Genomic DNA, 21,153 nt, shown 5'->3' with positions numbered 1-21,153 from the left:
GGAACTGCCAAAAGTAAAATTAGGTCACTTGCAAGTGTCCTCCTTCTCATATGCAATACCATAGTTTAGATTTTTGATGTGAAATGATGTGAATTTTAGCTCAAATCAAGTCTAATCCAGAAATGCTCTCAGTTCCAGTAATGAGAGCCTCCAGCAAAGTACAAATGAATGGATGTCCAGTTGTCCAAAACTTTGTCATATTACGTTTCACAACATCAAATCATATATTAAATAGCTCAGCATAAACCTTTTTCCTTTAACTGTTTTAATTCCAGAACTGTGTTTTAGACTGATTTTAGAAGTGTGCTCTCAGCCTTTTGAGTTATTCGTATGAAAAGTGTGTAGGTGTGTGAATATATGGGTATGTGTCATTTTCCACAAAAACTGAATTCCATTTAAATTCTGTAGTACTTTATGTCCTGCCATGGTGGTTAATACTTTCGAAGGAAGCATAGTGAAAACACTTGATAGATCAGTTGACCAAAATTAGTTTTCAGTTAATCACTGATATACTGTTATGAAGCTAATGTTTCTGAAAAATTGAAGTGTTAAAATATCTTTTTCAACAGTGCACATCTTCTTTGTAGACATCTGCATACTTTTCTTAAAAAAAAGGATTTTTTGGTATGACAGAGTGCTCTGAGGTTGAGTCTTAGTTACTGAAATCATATTTGAGTTACATTTATATCATATTCAAGCACATTTAAATCAGGACAGCCATGAATAGGTATAAAATGTAATTGATTGACATTTTGCATTGGCAGAACGCAGGTTCTGACCCTTTAATGTGTAAAGGATATGTAAAAATAAAGGAAGTCAGCCATGTTTAAAAATATTATTCCAGGTCATATTTAATGTTGTGATGTGCTAAGGTTCACATGTACATAAAGCATATATTTCTGATGAATGCAGGGAGAAATAAGAGAATAGGGAGAACGACCGTAAAAAAATTTTCATCTCTAAGGGTTTGCTAGTGATTCTGAAGTTCACTGCTGATAATGGATGAAATCTTCTCTTAAAATTGAGAAATTTTTGTTTGAAACTTTATTCTGGTCTGATTTCAATTTCTGATGATAACCTTGAGTGTCTGACCTTGGAGATGTCCAGTCTAGATTAAAACCATGCCAGAGATATTCCAACATTTTGTAAGGAATATCCATAACTGTTCTAAAAAGTGTTTCATTCAAACAGTGATCAGCATTGCCTGTGAAATCAAATTCATTAGCATTGCCCTGGGCTTTGACAATTCTCTGCATATCACATTCTGTTCCATAGTTTTGCAGAACAGAATGCGTTTCATTTCATTTTCCTTGAAAATTTACTTGGCCTAATATCTTGGCAGCAGTTTGCAAACTTTGCTAGGTTATAAGGCTGCCAGAAAGAATAAAGAACTGGCTTCCAGTCTTCCATGAGTAGAAGTAAATTTGCTAAATTGTTTTCTTGTTGTGATATCAGTCAAACTCATCTTTCAAACTTCATCTAAAGAAATTTTCATGCAATTTGACCTCATAAAAATTGCAGCTAGACAATTTTAGAGTAGAAGCGAGATGCAAATTATGGAGGGTCGGGGTAATTAATCTCATACATCACTTGCCAAAGATTTCACTTGGTGCTGATCAGTGATAAGCTCTGGATGCATTTTCAAGGAGTTATAGTGTAGTTCACCTGTACTTATTGATTGACAAGCAGGAGTTACTGGAAGGTGTTAGGAACTAGACCAGGCAAGAAAAGATGATCGCAAAGCTCTCTTCAGAAATGAAATTTATGTTATCACTTATCGAGTAAAACATAAAGCTTTCATGACAGTTTGCTGCTGATTTTCAGTCTACATCAAAAGTGGGTTTTTTCCTGTTTGTTTTTCCTCTTGACAGGTGCAGCAAGTTACAACAGTTTTTATGTTTTTTGCAAAAATTTCTGCCAAGCTGTGAAGCCTGGAAAACTGAGGGTCCGCTGCAGTGTATGTAAACAAGGAACCCTGACGTTGGCAAGGGTAAGATTTTTGGATTTGTTTCAAGGTTTTGGGGTATATGGAGATGACATATTTAGTCTTTTCTATTTGCATACATATGGCTATGTATATATGTAGTCTTATTTTTTTTTCTTGCTGTTTATAGCTGAGAAGAATAGTTCAAAGGATGTTGAAAATTTCACTCACTTGTTTCTATTATTTGGTGCATATACAAGGAACATGGTGCAGACTAGAGCTGCAGTCCTTGAAAGACACACTTAACTCTTTATTTAAAGGACTGGTGATTAACCTGATTGTATGTACAATCTATGCAACTGCATATGTGCTAAAAGGATGGGATGACAGATGTTTATTCAAACCTTGGAGCTGTTGTTAAGGCCTCAGAAACACCTGAATTCAGATCTATGTTGTGATCATTATGGGCTGAAGCCAGAAGTTTTTGAATAGATGTGTAGTTGAGAATATTAATCCTTCCAGCCCTGTTGCAGTAAAGTCAAGGAAAAATTATTGTTCTTGGACAGAAAACTAGTAAGAGATCTCTCAAGTTTGGTTTGCACCCTAAAATGAGAGAGTGTTGGGGAGTGAGTTGAATGTGCAGTTGTGTAAAGGTTTGAAGGGTTTTTTTCTTCTATCTGAATGCTGCTAAATTTCACTGGTTGTGTTACTGTTGAATGAGAGTTCTTCCTCTCTCCTAAATCAGATTAGTCAACCAGGTTTGTTGTGGGAGAGGCTTAGGTCTTGAAGAGGGCTGATCCATACCATGTAGCTTGGTTATAAGGAACTTTCATATTCAGCCCATGTTCAAGTGTTTAAATTTGTCTTTTGCTGTGGTTTAAAGTTTCAGCTTTATGTTCTCAATGTAGCGCGGTACTTCAATGCCTTTACATGTAATAGCACTGTAAAAAAACAGCAATTGAAACCCCAGGTTTTATATTCTCCTTGAAAAGAATAAACCATACCATACTTATACACATCTAATTCAAAAAGCCACAACTACAATGCCCTTCAAGCTTTGTGTGCTATTCCTGAATTAACTAACTATCTCTGATTTATTTTAGAGGCTTCAAAGTGCTGCATTTTTTGGTGTTCCAGATGAACACATCTAAGGGGATTCTTTTTCTTTCAAAATTTGTATTCAAATATTGGTGATTAGCCTAGGCTTGAATCATATATAAATCAGGACACAAGAGAAAACAGTATTAATGTACATTTCCAATGGATGAAAACACAGAAAATATTGTATTCAGCTTGCATACATGAAGTCAGTGCTGCTGAAAGGCATTGCTTTTGTCACTAGATGAGTCTGAATCTTACAGATTCCATTGACATCACACAATATGAGTCCTTTGCTAGACTCAGAGGCTTCCTTCAGCATGTCCACTTCTGGAAATGAAGACTTTCACATCTGTCCTGTTTGATTTGGGATCATTGCATTCCTTGTATTAAATAAACCTAAATACATTTCCAAACTTTTCAGCTTTTACAGAATCTAGACTGTTCTTGGTTTGGGGGACTAAAAAAACCCCACAAAACATCAACCCTGCATCGTCTCCCAGGAATTCCTCATAAATCCATGGTGGAAATGCTATTACAAGAAGTTTCAGTAGTGTACACCTATAAATAACTTCTGATTGCCTGGAATGTATGTGGGTCTACATTCTTTTGGCAAATATGGGTTCAATGACACAATAAATATATGCAGGCTGATAAATTCAATTGAATGAGCAGATTACAGCTGCTTCTTCTTTCTGTTAGCATATTTTACAGTACATATGAAAAGAAAGTGGCTGGAAACTTGTAGTGGAAGCTGTTTCAATTTTCAAGATTGATGCAAAAAATCCCAGCTTTTTGAGGATTTGATAAGATACTTCAGCACAAAAGTACAAAAGAGGAAAGGCAGATATCTTCTGGAAAGTTAAAATGATAATTTTATTCTGTTTTGGTTTTAAAATAATGCTTGGCTGTGAAAATAATTTGCACTTGAGATTCTTGTTACTTTCTCCACAAAGCAGAGAGAATCTGTTATCATTCTTTTCCTCTTGAATTGAAGCAGAGCACAGTAGTTAGGAACAGTGAGAATGCTGTTCCTGCAGCTTGGGCTGGCAGTCCTGTGGGCTTCCAAAGTGCAGTGTTTGCAATATGGGCACTCCTAATGTCATGAATGTGCTATGCAAGTCAGTTTGTTTTACAAACACACAGCATCTATCTCAGTCCTGTGGTTATAAAGAGTAGGTGCAGATTTTGCATGTGCCTGCCCTACCTTCTTTTCTGCTCCACTTTCCAAGGAGATAGAAAACAATTCCACTTGGAATGGCTTCAAATATGTACTAAGACTTATTTCTTACTGTATAGAGACCACTCTGTGTTAAGGCCAGGCAAAAGTGTGTCTCTCACAGCAAGTGAGCTGTATTAGTCCTGCTTTCTTCGATGCATTGCAGTCTACAATGGGCAAAGTCTGCTGAAAAGGTTAAAAAAGTTCAGATTAGAATATTACTCCAAACCTTCTGTCTTTCCTCTCCAATCCCACAGGGCTGTACCAGTGATTACCAATAGGTATTCTCTCTACTGGTGCTACAGTTGAGAGTTGACTAATTTCTCTCATTTTATAGAGAAATTAGTCAAAATAAAGTTGACATAAACAAACTATTAAAAACACTTGTCTGTACCACTATACTACAGATCTGTCAGAAAAGCCACTTCTTTATTTAGTTCTCTTTTTTCCCCCCAGTCTTGGAAAACTGTGCCTGACCTTTACATGGCAACACAGCAAGTTTCTTTTGTGCTCAGAAGCACAGAAGCTCTTTGTGCCATAAGCACCAAAGCACTCTGTAAGCCAACATTTGTTACACTAAATCTTTTATTGAGATGAAAGTGAATACCTGTGTAAAACCTGCACAAAGCCTCGTGCAGCCTTCACTTACTCTACATGCTAATCCTTTGACTACCTAAGATACAAATGACCAGCCTGATTAAATTGAGCTTTCTTTTTTCATGGTGTGTGGGCTGACATTTAACATATTACTTTTTCCATTAAGTAGTCTTATTCTAAAACCATATTTAGCAGTCATGGCTATTTGCATAGCATTATTTTAATATGTGATGCTCAGATTAGATTTATGATGCAATATTTCTATGAAATTAAACAGATTACTGGTTTTTTATTTTTACTGCAGACACCATCTAAATATTACATTTGTCATTTTACAGTTGGCACTTGCCTGGAACTTCACAAAAATTTCATGCCCTGATGCTTTATGGGAGATGCATGGAGGTTAATTTAATGATAAGAAAACATCACTGTAAAAATATCGCATCTCCCTAGTTTTTCTAATTAATCAAGCACAAAAGATATCTGTAAAGATTGGTGTGTGGGAGTCTTGTGTAGGCCACCTACAGGCCTACCAGGAAGCTTTTTCATATAGCTTGAAAACTTTAGTAGCCTTTCAGAAAATTAGTGCATTCCTCTTTCCAGAAAAGAAAAACAAGCAAATAACAACTAAAACAACAACAACAAAACCAAAACAACCCCACAATAACAAAGCAAAAAAATTCAGCAACAAACCAATCAACAAAGGAACAGAAAATTCAAAATAAACAAACAAACAAAAACTCCCACAAAAAGGTCTGATTGGAGCAGTCGGATTTGCAGTCCTTCTTTCGGAGCTGTAACAATGTTAACATTCACAGTGTTAGTTCTCTAGTGAAAAGAAAAACGTGTATCTGTGAATGGAAGGCTAAATTCTGAGAACTTATATGCACCAAGCTATACACAAACCCACACTTTTCCAACCTGTCTTACTCTGTGTGACTCCTGGTAAAAAAAGACAGGAACCTTTGATTTGGTATCTGTCATAATTCAGAATTCAACCAGAGTAAGAGTCTGGATTGAGGTGTGACAAATAGACTTTGGGGCTCCCCTATTCAGGCACAGGTGCTATGGTGAGCCCATTTCTGGTGTGGGGACTCATCACTACTTGGTCATTCTTCTTCTTGTGTCCTTGCTAGTTAATTCTGAGTTTTCAGTGTATCATCCAGCACAAGCACCAAAGGGGTTTATCATTGCCCCTCTACACTTTGCAGGCATTCACATCATTATGTCAGATCTTTTCAGACATGAGGAGTTATATCCAGATCTAACTCCTACAGCTGAGATGAGATTTAGTTTCTGTCACTTAGGGCACATCTGGGGTGTACTGTCCCATTGCTGTTCCTGCCCTCTGTGCTCCAGAAGAGCCTCCTGATGTCCCAGGTTTTGTTAACTGTGTCTGCCACAGAACTGCTCTTCTATTATTTATCAAATTAAGGATCTTGCTCACATCTCTTTTCATCTTAAACCTAACAAAGAAATGGACTTTTACTGAATTTTTTTTTCTCTGGAACCATGAAAGGCTTGTGATTTGGGTGGTTTGTCAGCATTGGCTGTGTGGTACATCACAGTTTGGCACAAAAGTCTTCTGAGTGTCTTTCAGTGACTTTATTAAGACTGATAAATACCAAGTCATACATGGTGTTAGTGGTCTTCCTAACAGATGATAGTACAGTGTTTGGAATTTGATACTTTCATATTTCCTAGGAAGAGAAAGATCTGTAGCACAGTAATTTGCTTTGAGTTCTTAGTTCCGATCTCCATTTAAGCTATTTTAATAAGGTATTTTCTTTTTGATTAATATAAACTTATTGTACAATAATACAGAATAAAAAAAGCAGTTTTCCTTTTATCTCTGTTTTTTTTTTTAATATATCATTGTAAAACTCCATTTCACAGTGCATAACCTTTCACCACTGCTCATTTGAAGTCACATTTTTTTCCTGGAATTAATTACTTGCATCCTCCCTCAGTAACAGAGAAAGGAAAGAGCACTGTTCACTGCATCTGCTCAAGGCTTACTGAAAGTAAAAGGGACAAGTAGCACCTCTGAAATTATGTAGTCCTTACTGCTGCTGAGTCAGCTTCTCCCCTCTGATGGTTACACTGCTGGGGTAATATGGCAAAGGGATTACAAAAATCAATTTGTTCTTTAAAGGTAAACTGAGAAATAAACAGCGACAGAAGTGTATGTGAAAAAGTGTGATCTCATTTACAGGCTGGGAAGATATTAAAAATGTGATTGAATTCTTGAGAATGGGTAACTTAGGTATTTGTCTCTCCAAAATTACATGTGTTCTGGGAGGATACAAATGTTTTTGATATATATTCTAGCTTACACATGACAAACACTATGTGTTAAAATGCTTCTATTGAATACTGTGCATAAAAAAGTTACCACTGTAAATGTGTGACTCCTTGGTCAAACTAACAAACCTGAAACCACCATTTATTGTTGGGTTCCTGCTAATGAATGTGTAAGTACAAAAATAGCTTAATTTCCCTGCATTTGGCTGACAGAAGTAGCATTTACAGGAAATTATACGTATTCGGTACATGTGCTTCTTTCTGCATAAATAATGGAAAATGCCTCAATTCTGACATCTAAATTGCCACCACTGGGCACTGATGTTAATGCTGCCTTGAGAAGACTAGGCCAGAGAAAATAAGCTCTTGGAACAATTTTTCCCGGGGTTTCCACAGAATCAGGAATCTTTCTTCATTAGCTGTATTAAGTCATCCCTCTAAATTGTAAGCCTAATGTTGTTTTCCTAATGAACCAGTGTTTTTTGAGAGGCAGGCAAAATCTTAAATACCAATGAGTTATTCTGTTGTTTAGGCCAACCCTAGCCATGCCAGGATTCCAGAGAGAAATCAGGGATATTTTGATCTTCTCCCTATCTTATGCACAGGAAAATGTACTCTTGTGCAATAATTTCTCCTATGAAGTGATCTGATGGTAACAGGGATGCTGAATATGAGCTGCTGGGACTGCCTCTCGCACAAGGAGTTCGTGTCATCCACTCCTCTTTATGGTTCTCACGCTGCTTGCAGTGACTTGGTGCACAGCATCAGCATTAAATAAATTTAGTGCTGAGCTGACTCAAAATTTGGAATTACTGATGGAACTTTCCTAAAGATGGTCACAGGGCATCTGCAGGTCTTATTCTGCCATTGCTCATCAAGTGTCTTCATTGCTTTTAATAACGTGGATATTAGGAAAAAAAAAATTACAAACACGATAATTCTAAATTTTAAAATTCTCTTTTCTTTGATGATATGTTAAATTTTCCCAAATCCAGGTACACCCTGGGGAAGGCTGCTCCAATAGATATTCTTGGGTCCTGTTTAAGATACCATGGCACTTACAGAAATAAGAAAGCTCAACTCTGGGTGGCTGAAAATTATTATTTTACAACAATTTTTATTCTTTCTCTTCCACTTCTCTCTTTGGCTCTTAATCTCATTTCATTCTGAATCTCTTAAAAGACAGCCTCACTCTTGCACCTGTCTCACACAGTCACAATGCCATTAGGGATGGCTTCCAAATTGCTCAGCTCCATCTGAAGAGAGCAGTTGGGAGGATTCAGAAGACTTGACATGGTTTTATTCAGGCTTTTATCTACCTCTTTTATTTATTTTTAAATATCCCTTAAGAAAAATTTCATTACATTGGACATAAATTGTAATATACAGTAAATGAAAACGCATACTTGATTTATGAAAAAAACCTCATCCATTTCAAAAGACAGGAATGGCAATTCGTTCATGCAAAATAAACTTGGCTGAGGAAACAGTTTTTTGCCTCTATATTGAAAAAATGATGCAAGTTCTTTTATTTTAATAGGATAAGAAAGTATAGTTTAACTCAATTCCATTAGAAGCTCTGAGATATCTATGCATGATTTACAATATTTATTGCAGTATGTGTTTTCAGTGAGGTTACACATTAAAAAGTGTCTTAAAAGCTAGAAAAAAACACCATTGGAAAGAAGGAAAATGACTTCAGTATTATGTACTGCTTCAAGTCATGCTGTGAAATAAAACTGCCTTTTAATGTGAAGCCTAGAGAGAGTTTCTCCAGCCTGGGTGACAACAGTCATAAATGAAAGGGAAAACAGTTACCAAATTTACTTTCAGATAAGATTTTACATGAGTTTCTGAATCAAATGTCTAATAAACCCTTTTGCCAGAGAGGATAGATTTATGCCTAGTAATGCAGATGGTGTTCAGTGCATGTTGTCCTTGCAGCTGCTGTGATATCAGGAAGCACAGACCCACAGAATGGTTGAGGTTGGAAGGGAGCTCTGAAAGTCATCTGGTCCAACCCTCTCTGCCTGAGCAGGGCCACTTGGAGCCACTTGCCCAAGACCATTTCCTTCTGAATATCTCCAAAGATAGAGACTCCACAGGCGCTCTGTTCAACCTGTGCCAGTGCTCAGTGACCCTCACAGTCCCACAGTTACTCCTTATGCTCAGGCTGCACCTCCTGTGCCTCAGTTTGTGCCCATTGCCTCTGCTCCTGTCACTGGACACTTCTGAAGAGAGACTGGCTCTGTCTTCTTTGTATTCTCCCTTCAGATATTTATACAAGGAGGGAGATCATCACTAATGTCTGTTTCAGTACTTCATGGGAGGCCTGGGACTAGTAAGAAATACCATGCTCAGAGTATCACTTGTTTCCTCAAAAATATTAGTTGCTTTTGAATTTTTTTTTTCATGCAGTATAGCACATTCTCTGAATGTATAAATATAGATCAGATGTGGACTTTAAACTCTTTCACTCTTACAGGTCTTGTGCTATTTGTATCAATGTTATGTCTTTTTGTTTAGATGTAAACCTTTTGAGGAAAAAAAAAGGAGTAGTAACAAATGTGATAAGTAAGCCTTATTCAGCTTTAGTTTGGGGCCCCCTCTCCTTGGGAGCAGAAATGTAATGAGAGAGGCAATGCTCTTTCCCTCTGCTTGCATATTGCACCCACAAACATGTATTGTTCTCCAGAGAAGTGAAAAGTTTCATATTAATTTTTGGCAGCACTGCTGTCATTGTCTTACCTACATGCAAAGATGGCCTTCTCTCCATACAGCAGCTCCTCCTCTCACAAAGAAGGGCCCTCTTTCTAAAGTTTTTTAGCCTTTTACATTGATAGGAGATACAATGAATATTCATCAGTATTCTAGATATTAGAGCCATAGCTGCATATGTTGGTAAATCCTTCTTGATCACTCCTGGATCACCTTTTCTACTCAATAAGACTTAAATGTGCTGTGAATGTGTTGCTGAAATGTATTTCAATACAAGCAAATCATGGGATGTGATAGTGGGCCTATTTTTTCTTTTTTTTTTTTTAATATGGCAGCTGCCACTGAGATTCAGATGTCCCTGTGCATAACTCTCCTAATTTGCTTTCTTTATTAAAGAACAGTCAGACTTCTGTCTACCCAGCATTATTCCTCGGATGGCTGTGGGTACAAAGAAATCATGCTCACACTACATTACTTCAACATTTTTGATAATGATGAATATTAAACAAATCTAGAGCGTCAATAATTTTCATCCTTGTTTTTAAGATGATGGAATATCTAAGGCACCAGCTGGCTCAGGAGGAAAAAATAAGTATATTTACTTAAGGTATTGTAGTAGCAGAAGTAGCAAATGTCAAACTATTTTCTTGCAAGTGTACCTTCATCTTCATTAAGAAGCTGGTGTATTTTCTTAATAATAATAGCAATTATGATGATTATTATTATTAAAATTTTTAATATTTTTAGTGGTTAATTTACAACATAGTAAAGTGACTGTTTACCTCTAAAAGGACTATAAACAGGTATTTTTTTCTAAGTGAATGTGGAAGAAATAATTCCAAATCTTTGCATTTGGAATGTTTCAGCTTGTGCTGTTTTTCCTAGTTTTGGACTGAATTATTCAAAAAGAAGGGTTTGGGATAGTTAAACATTATGTAAGTAAAACTGAGACATTTCTAACTAAAAAAATCAGCTGATTTTAAGTTACATTGATTAGACTTGTTTAGATAGGTTTGTGATCTAAAGGTATTAAGGTCAAATTCATTAAACCTTTCCTCAGAGCTTCATTACTATAAAACATCTATCAACAGGATGGAGTCACAACCAGAGTAGTTATATTGATTTGACTTTCTTAGGAGAGGTATGTGGTGCTCTATTGAGGGTTTTCCCCTTCTTATTGGGTGTGATGACCAGTTAGGAATCCAAAAATTAATTTTTAGTATTTATTTAAGTTTTTCTGCTACAAGCAACTGGATACAACAAACATTATTGGTCCCCTGTAGTAATTGCATATATTTAAAACTTGCTACATAATGCAGAAAAAAGAGTTTAGTGATATATCTTGAATGTAGAAGGGCTTATTTTTGCTTTGGGGTAGTTTTCAAATATCATAAATGCCTCTGTGTTAAGAATTTGATTATCTTAAGAGTCTTGTTCCTTTTTTTTTTAAATAAATTTACAAATATACATATAACATTGAACCATGAACATTTTCTAGGCTTTCTTTGCACACTGTCATAAAACATGAGTGAAGAGAGAATCAGTAGCACATTTACTTAGGTATGACCTGCATGTGCACATCAGCTTTTTGTGTTCTGATGATGGTGGAAGCGCTTCACATTTGTTTCAGATATTTATGTACATCCCCAAGTTCTTGATTTTATTTGCTTTAAAAAAAAATTCAGGTTTTAATAATTAAAATAAGTATGTTCTACATGTTCTTATTTCCTTAAGTAGAGTCAAAAAAGTTAGTTCAGTCGGCAGAAGTTACCTTTTTCAGAGTAAGTCACTGTATTTTAGCTGATGTCTCAGGTTCCTGTTGAGACCGCCAAGAGATGTTTTCTTCTGCTTAGCTCTGCACATATCTTGCCAGATGAAAACACTGCTGCCTCCTCCTGACTTAGGAGTATTGCAGAAGAATGTCTGTAACTTTGAAAAAATGACCAGAGATGGTATTATTTGTCTGGTAACAATATAGATGGTAGGGTCTATTCTCAAAACATAAAAAACATATTTCCCCAAAGTGTGTTTGTTCTTGCTCACGTTGCAGATTGCCTCTCTTCTCATACTCTCCTTCCTGTGTGTCTATTCTGCACTGTCCTCATCTGAGCAACATGTACTGGGTGTTCACACTATGTGTGCATATTTTGACTTGCTTGATTTGAAAAATTTAGTTGCAGATGGAGAAAATGAATTCCCTTGAAGTTAGATTTTCCATTTCAGTCAGGTCTAATTGCTTTTTTTGTTTTGAACTGACAAACTTGGGCAAATAGGCAGGAATGTGTTTAACCCAAGGTTTTCCTGGTGTTTTAGGTGATGCTTAAGAGTGGGAGAATAATTTTCTTTTAATATACAATCTCTTCTGAATCTGTAGTTATATGTGCTTTAGTTCAGGTCCAAAACTTCCCAGCTTCTTCTATATGTGGTTAGAAATAATTTTATACAATTTTTTTAAAGAACAAATCACTGAAATGAAAGGCTTTCTGATTATTTGCATGAGTCTTGAGCCTCATGGACCTTTCTGTTGAGGTCAAATCACCAGTTTGAGTCTCTGCTTGAAGGAAGTGTGACAGTACTTTTGATGAGAAGAAAAATGGATTTAAAATAGTGCAGTCAGGTGCCATCAAAATAAACAGCTTCCATATGCATCTCCTGTCTTATAGAATATAAATTAATTCAGTCATTTGTAAGGTGATAAATTGAGGGTTGTTTTCATTCTGGAGTCATAGAAATGGACACTGTGTTTTTGTACAGTACTAAAAATTTTTTAAATATTCTAAAAAGGAAAAACAAAAGCCACATAACTAATTTATGGAACCAACAGTGCTTTCACTGTGCAAGAGTTTTATTTATGTTTTCTTTTCCTTTTTTTTTGCTTGCATTTTAGTTAGTCTGTTTATTATGTAGTGTTATTCACAGTGGGTTTTTTTGGTATAAGACCATGTCATAATATACCATCAGTTATTGATGGTGATGTACAGATTTATTTACTGAGGATGGACTTTAAAAATAAACTAATGTTGCCTCACTCTCTGGCTTGGAACAGTGTGCAAGACTTTTTTTTTTTCTCTTAATTTCTCTAAAGGTCTTGAAGCCATGACAATATTCTGTATTTATGATTAATATATATTTATATTTATTCAGTTGATGTCATCACATGTTAGACCTGATTTCCTCCTATCCCTGTGGCCAGCCCAACTGAGGGGAATGCAGGATGGGGCAGTTCAGATTCCAGGCTGAACTAGGATCAGAAACAAGAGCCAGCAGGTTCCCTCTTTGGTTCTCTGTCCCCTTCTGCGTCAGTGATGCTTTTTTTTTTTTGCTGGTTTAAGAAGCTGTTTCCTGAAATTCAGGCCCGGTGATGAGGGCTAAGATTGCTGACTTTAGCATTTTGGCAAAACAATAATTTAAAGAGGAAAATGGAATTCATAGGCTTTATCTACTTCAGCTAGAATGAAGCTGCTAGATTAAGGTTCTTGTAACTCTACAAATTTTTTCATTTTATTTAAAATGTTAGTACTCTGCTGGAAAAATTTTTCTTCAGTTTGACTCTTATGTTTCTCTTCTGCTTTTACTTCTTTCTAGCATATTTCAATTTATATGTTCTGTTGAATATAAAAAGAATTGGTACTTTGTAGCTTTCTTATTTGAGCTTTAACTTTGTGTGGTGAGCAAAGTCTTCCTGCATACTTCAGGGTGGTGACATGGGTACATACAATACATTTTGCCCTGTACCCTCTGATAAAATAATTAGGAGGCCTGATGTTTTTTGTCTGTCTTAGATGACAAGGGGAGAAAGAAGGTAGGAGACTGAAAATAGTTTAATTTTTTCCAGTACAGATACTCATTTTGTGCTGGCTGCATATGTTGGGCATGCATGGACAGTAGCATGTCACAAGAAAATTAAGCAAAATTTGGTATGGCTCCTGTTGTATTCTGATAAAATCATGATTATTACTTCCTCATGCAAAATTTGTTGAATGCCAGCTCGTCCATAACTATAATAAAACCAACTAATGCATAAATGAATTCTGGCAACTTTCAATAAAATTTTAAAACTTGATATGACAGGCAGGAATGCTAAGAGGCAACCAAGTGTGTAAACAGTAAATGAAGGATTATCCTTATTTGTGAAAAATCCATTCCAGCGAGAAATTGAATCGGGGGCTTCTCTCAAAAAAGGGCTACTGTGGCTAGTGAGCCAAAGCAGTGCCTGATTTTACTCCCTTTTCAGTAATAGGGTTATGTGAGGCCCATTAACAATATGCAAGTGAGAATAAATGTAGCTGAATACTTTCCCTCCTCTTTAAAGATTCCTCTCTCAATAGTCTGATTAAAACTGAATATGATCAAGCATATTAGGAGTGATGCACTTTATTTATTAGAGCATATTCCGTGAGCAGCCACTCCTCTCATCAGGAATTTTTTGTCTTGCAGCGAGGATTTTCTGTGTATGGAGCATGTATAAAATAACTAAATGCATAAAATGGTGGATCCTGTATTTTTTTTTATTCTTTTAACTGAAGAAAGAAGGTTTCACCTGAAAACAGCTGGTCCAGAATCTGATCTAGGCCAGTATTTTAAGTGACATTGAGGTTAATGATAAAGAAAAGATCAAAAACGTTCATGCCATTAGTACTGACTTTTAATGAGTCTCAACAACCTGTAGCTAGTAGTTGCAAAAAGTAGACATGTAAGGAGTTAGGCTGCAACAATCTTGGCACTACTTTACAGTAAATAGATGGATCCCACTTAGAAAACAATTTGCATTAGACATACCTCTCTGTATGTGCTTTAATTATACATAAATATTCTCCAATTATACATAAATCCAAAAGCTGCTGGTAAAACCCAAGGCAGTAGATTAACTTCTGGGAAAGGCTCTTTCTAATGAGCAAACTCTAAGCTTCTTGTATTGTTAGGAATTTAAGAATTTAAACTGTCTCAGTGTAGAAATCCTGTGTCTTAGGCAAAAATTGGACAAGCTTTTTAGCAACTGGTACAGGATGCACCAAAAAAAATTTTAAAAAAGAAAAGAAAACAAAAAGAGAGAGATAGAGAAGGAGAAAAACATATGGATCTGCTCATTTTCAAATGCAGATTGTTGAGGCTGTAAGTCTACCACTTAGTCACTGTGTTCTCCATTCGACCATATGGTTGCAAAATCTAGTGGGATGATGTGAAAAACCCTAGTTAGCCTCCTGAAAACAAAATATAGTAGAATAAAGTGGGAAAAGGAAAGGACTGATTTTATTAATTCTTGCTGTTATGCAGTTTTTAATATGATTTATTGTCAATAGCTCTGATATGTTGTGGAATCTTTATCTGTTTCTTGGTATTTGACTCAGTTAATATCTTTGTTCTTGAAATACATGAGGTGAAATCTCTAAGTATGTCTCTATATTTAAGATGAAATGAAAAGGCTTTTTCTACTTACTTCATACAGAGCTAAAACTCAGCAGAATGTAACAAACCTATTAACAAGGAATCTCATATTTATAAAAAATTTGGGAGACCAATTTTTTTTTAATAAAAAAATAGGTGCAATAAGAAGATATTTTGTGATTCATCACAACCTTATATCACCTCAACTGTACAGCTAAAATTTTGATGAATTTACTGGCAGGAGGTCTCCATTTGAAATGAAGAAGGACATGACTGTCTATAGCTACTCCTTGGCTGTCCTCCTGCTCTCCCTTGGCAAACAAGACTCAAGAGAGGAGGGGTAATGCAGACACAGATGAGGACTTTTGAGGAAGGACAGTGGAGCATAGTTTTGTGTGTGTGTAAAATACCTTTCAAATGGGAAACACCAGGGAAGAGGCTTCTCCGTTTGTCACCACCAGATGCAGCACATCTACATCAGAATATAATTTCAGTTTGGGAGTAAGTGGAGAGAGTCATTGGTCTCTTTTGGAGAAATAGCAACTGATAGGTAAACTGAATTTTAAGCAGCACTTTCTTGGCTTCAAATATGTTATTTTACAATTTTAGTCTAGTTTCAGTATAGTGTAAAATTGAGTAAACAACAAGATCCATGCAATGTAACTTTGCAGGAAGCGTTGCTGGCTGAGGCTCTCCTCAGGCACCAGTCTGTGTGTGGATGCCTGACTGACCCTGATATGCAGAGAATCACAACTTTTAACAGGGGTGTTGTATAAGAAACAAGAATACATTTCTATCTTTATTTTAACATTATATTATGCCTACTCATGGTTTGAAAATCACAGTGCTCTTGTAGACAGGGTTTTTTTATGTATTCATCAATATACTGTATTTCTTCATGATTAATTAATTTATCCTGAAAAATATTAGAGTAATACATTTATTTTAGTGTTTAGTAACCAAACACAGTTATATACGGACTTTGAAAGTTCATAGAAAGCAGATGCTTTCTTCTCTCACTTACAGCTGTTTTGCATTGAAGCGAAACTTTTGCACCTACAATATGTGACTTGAGTGAAGTTAAGCTTAATCCTCACCCATAAAAGTGAAAGGAAAATTAAGTCTCTGTGAAAAATTAATCTTTAAAAGTTTCTTGTTCCCTTTCATCACCTTTGGAAATTTTATGGCTGAAGTAAACTTTTCCTGCCTTTGTGTTGTGGTAGAAACTTTCCATCATGATTTCCTATCTTTGTAATAGGGTTTAGAAAATAATAGTAGTTGCTGCAGCAGTTACTCAGTACCATATCAAAGACACAAGCTACAGACTACTACTTCTGGGACTGCTGTAAGATAAAATCTTATGTGGACTGGCTAAAGAGAAAATCCCATTTGTTAAATTGACCTGTTTGATACACAAGTGTTTTCAGTGCAGATGCCAGTAGGAAGAATGGAATTGAAAATTCCTCTTGTGAGAAAAGTAATTAACTTGTCATTAACTATGCTAAGAGATTTACAAAGATGGTAATTTAGTTTTCCAGATTTAGATTCCTGTCACCACCTGTCTGCACTTGAATTTGGGGATTCATTTCAATTTTCTAGCGTGTTGTTGTCAGTGAGATGGGCATCATGAATTTTAGAACAGAGCAGAACTTCATCCCATTTTGGTGGTTACCAGTGGAGTTTCCTAAACCATGTGACACACCAACCTTGGAGCTGAAGGGTCAGCTGTTCAACGCTTCCTTAAGATGCTGTAAATCCCAGTGTAAAGTACATCTGTCAGTGGTATTGTAATTGTTTTCATTCTTCTCCCCTGGGCCCAGGCCTAAGCATATCACTATCAGAACATGTGGTTTCCTTCAACGGATAAAATACCATAATGCCAAAGTTTCTCCTGTTCTTTCTGCATTATCAGTTCTACTCTTCGACACACCAGGAACTTTTGTTTCTCCTGTTCATTATATATAGACTTAAGGGGAAAAAATATGTATGTACCCAAGAAGATTCTTCTTCTCTCTTGGTGAGATAAGAGGGCAATTCTTTATAGGCATTTTACATAGTCTTTTATTTGCACAGTAATTTTTCTTTCTAAAGTAAAATGTTTTACACTCTAGGTGTGGATATAAAAGTACTCATAGGGAGGGAAAGACATAAATTGAAATATTGAAATGCATTGTGGGATGAGGGAGAGAAATGTTAACCACACTCCATACACTTCTTCAATGCAGACTGTAGTAGATTGACTGTAGACCTGCAAATAAATTGAAGTGGGCTTTAAACTTGCTAAGTTGGACCTCACAGACAGAAGATCAGGAACTCAGTACTGGCCAGCTGACACCACTTCTCTGGTATGTTTGTAGGCCCTGATGAACTCCAATTTGCCGTGTCTGGACTTCTACCAGTACCTAACATAGCCCTTTAGCTCTTACTGCTACAGTTCTATTGCAGAAATAAAGCCTATTTTTTATGAGAAGCAGGGTAGGAATTTCAGCATCCCATTACACAGGATGAGCAGACAGTTCTTTCCTGTTTAAAGTCTCAATTAGAAGTTGATCAATTAATTAAACTCACTTTATTGAATTCAGTTACATTATCTCAGAGAGATGGAGACCAAGGAGACTTACAGACTTACAGGAAGTAGAGTTACAGGTTATGACTCAGTCCTTCATATTAGACTCTTCACCTACCTCTTCAGCAGAAAAGCATGGATTGAATCCTTGCTTCCTCAGTATTAAAACATGTTTTCTCCCTATTTTGCTCACCAAAAAATTTTACTGATGTTTGTTTATTTGATGTCTTTATATAGTGACCAGGTGTAAAAGCAAAGTGACAACAGAGAATACGAAATTGCAGGAGGTCAAGGAATAGCTGTTGATAGGCCTAAATAAAAGTGAAATGCCTTCACTTCTCCTTTACTCCTCCCATTCCCTTCTTTTCCCATTGGTGACTTCTGAGGTCTCATTTCTTTGTTACCAATTTTTGCTCTCTCAGCCATCTACATTTTATTTACAGGCAAAGTAAACCATCTTCATTTATTTGCACTGATTTTACTTTTGCTCAGAGTATAACTTGGCTAACCTTATATGTTCACACAGGCGTATACAATTTATGCACATTGTAATGCTCGTCCTAAACAGTGACAGATATGTGGTAACTATTAAAGAAGTTAAAGTTTTGGAGAAAATATGCAAAGATTGTTATTTCATAACAAACTGGTAGTCAAGACAGAAGCTTATTTTCAGAACCCAGGCTTTTGTTAATAAGCAGCTCTTTCAAAGCCAGATTTCTAAAAATAAGGCTCTCTAGTCTAGTCAGAAAATTTCATCTGTAACGCATTATACAAAACCATGCACAGGAGAGTAGCAAGAGAGATTTTGGTTATGTTTTTTTTGTTAAAATTCCATCTCCTACTTTCATTTGTCTCAGGTTTTAATGTGTAGTTGTAATCAGGAAAGAAAGGAGAAAAACTTCAGTGCATTGAGTACTGAAGGAAAAAACAGAAGCAACTGCTTCTCAAGTGAGCTTACTGCTTTTTAATTAGTGCCTATGGGAAGATACTTTGCTGTATCAGTGCCATTTATACTAGCACTATCTTGCAACAGTGATGTGCAAAATGTTTCCCACTTCTCCCACCATCTTGTATAGCCCCAGAGCAGACATACATAAATAAGTAATGGAAAAGGTAGGAATCAGTCATGCCTGTTTTGCTGATGCCTGATCAAGGGAGAAAAAAGGAGGGAAGGTACAGAGGAAGATGAAGAGTATGCACTTCATAAATTCACTGTAACAGCTGTTCTATGAAATGCTGGGATTTGCTATTCCACACAGCACAGGATGAAGGCAAAACTTGCAAGACTATATTTCTCTGAGTAATGAGGTAGGCAGCCATGCGGTTAAATAATTTGCTTTCTCTGGGGCACTGCTGGGTTCTTTGCTTTTGCATTTAACTGCTCTCAGGTACCAGAGTGTCATTCTCACCTTCGTTGTTATTATAATTTTTCCCCTTGTACTCCCCAGTAAATGAGAAGTTTTACAGTGGAGCAGCTGCTGGTAAAGACATTGACCTAAAATAAAGAAGTCAATATGTTACAGTTGGTTGAAGTCACTTCAAACTTCTTGGTACAAGAAAACAGAAGCAGTTGCAGGGTGATAGCTGTTTGCTCAGGAGCTATTTTGGAAAGTCTCACATGTTTGTGCATGGGTACTGCTAACTCAGTTTCCGCTAATTCAGTTCACCCAACTGAATTTCCAAAGATAATCTTAACTCTTCTATGAAAAACAGATTAAAGAATTGAGAAAGTAGGATATTCTCTCTGAATTTGTCTTATACAAATAAAAGTATAGATACATAAATTGATAAATGCTTTAAGGTTTTGTATAGAATTAAACATTGAGGGATTCCTAATGGAGAATGAAGTTACTAGTAAAAAAAGAGTTTGGTCTTTTATGTTGGTGAGTTTGGACAAAAGTCATCAGTATAACACTGATTTTACTTCAAAATAAGTCAGCTGATTGCTTACAAAAGTATTTTTCAGTTTCTTGTTGCTGAAATAAGACAACTTGCAAAGTGTGAAAAAACCCTGCCTTGTATCTTAGGCATGTAAAGTAGCTGTAGCATGTCAAGTGAAGTGTGTAGTCTTGATTTATGTCTTTTAGTTTAAACTGCAGTCACATTTTTTGAAGCTATTGTTTCTAACTTGTTATATTGTAATGTATGATAGATTCTAGCAATGTCTTTTTATTCCTAACCACGGCAATTAAATTCAGTTCTTGAAAACCAGGAATCCAAAATAACTTGTGCTCCTTTGTCATTGTCATGACACAGCATTGATCTCATTTCTTTAATGAAGGTTTTCAAGTGAAGGCACTACATGGACCCAAAAGCACGGGGGAGAAAATGCTGACCACCACCATGGTTTTCCTGGTTTTCCTGACAAGTATGTTTGCTCCATGTCTTCAGTGTAGAGTGCAGAATGCACAAAATGGCATGGTCCTCTCAGAGGGTTTATAATTAAATTTTATTTAGCCACAAAGCCATACTCTGATAATTTGTCTAAATATATGCTAGGAGAGGTCTGTTCAAATATTAAAAAATCTATGTGGACTGAAGCTGGTGTATTTTTATATGTCCTTTCTAATGGAAGTATTCTCTACAGTATAGGTTTTGACCAACCATCACTGTATTCAACCTTTTGAGTTAGTTTAATCTACTCAAATGAAGATTGTCATTTTTTTAAATGCACAATTCTTAAGGATTTTCCAAGGTACACATTTTAGCCACTGCTTTATTATAACAGAGTGAAACTAGAGGAATGTAAGGAAGTTTTTAAATCTCCAAATCAAGGGTAAGGTACATTAATCAAGCACTTAAGGGAAATAGTCTTAGATTTTGAAGTATTATGCCATACATTTAAAAACAATGATTTTTAATCCCCCTCTCTTTTGATTATGAATAAAATATTTGTTAAAAGTGGAAAAGAAAAAAGAAGTGTTTATGACTGAAATGACTTCTTTAATTGCAGAGAAATATTTAGGTTTTACATCTGCAGGCAGAGGGTTAATAAAATCTTGGCATTTGAGCTGAGATACAAAGGCTCAGGAAAAGAGCTTGTTTTTTATACCACCTCTGAAAATGCTATTTTGTAAATGAAACTGTCACAGATCAATAACTATGGCATCATTAATAGTTAGGGCCTGGTATTGAAAGAGGTAAAGTGATAGTGTTCATATTAGTTCCATATTGCCAAAACTATTAATTACTATTAATTCCGCTGCTTTTGTGTGACCCTGTAAAGTTCTGTAAATGCTGCTTTCATCTTTTATGAAAACTGAGAGAAATATATGAGTTCTCGACAAAATATTTTGACGAATGTCATCAAGTCCTAAAGATTTTTAAACAATGACAGAATTT

The 21,153-nt window shown here is 35.9% G+C and overlaps 1 protein-coding gene across 1 annotated transcript in view; it reads left to right on the top strand.

The window, feature by feature from the left end:
- Positions 1-21,153, top strand: part of PRKN (parkin RBR E3 ubiquitin protein ligase) — a 678,920-nt gene that overhangs the window by 233,219 nt on the left and 424,548 nt on the right. The window contains exon 4 of the mRNA XM_014266682.3: positions 1,872-1,990. Within this exon, the coding sequence (XP_014122157.1) occupies positions 1,872-1,990 (119 nt within the window). The remainder of the gene's footprint in view (positions 1-1,871; positions 1,991-21,153) is intronic.

Source organism: Zonotrichia albicollis, chromosome 3 (assembly GCF_047830755.1).
Source record: "Zonotrichia albicollis isolate bZonAlb1 chromosome 3, bZonAlb1.hap1, whole genome shotgun sequence".
Lineage (NCBI taxonomy): Eukaryota > Metazoa > Chordata > Aves > Passeriformes > Passerellidae > Zonotrichia > Zonotrichia albicollis.
The sequence above is the reverse complement of the archived record's forward strand: the minus strand, read 5'-3'. Positions and strand labels throughout refer to the sequence as shown.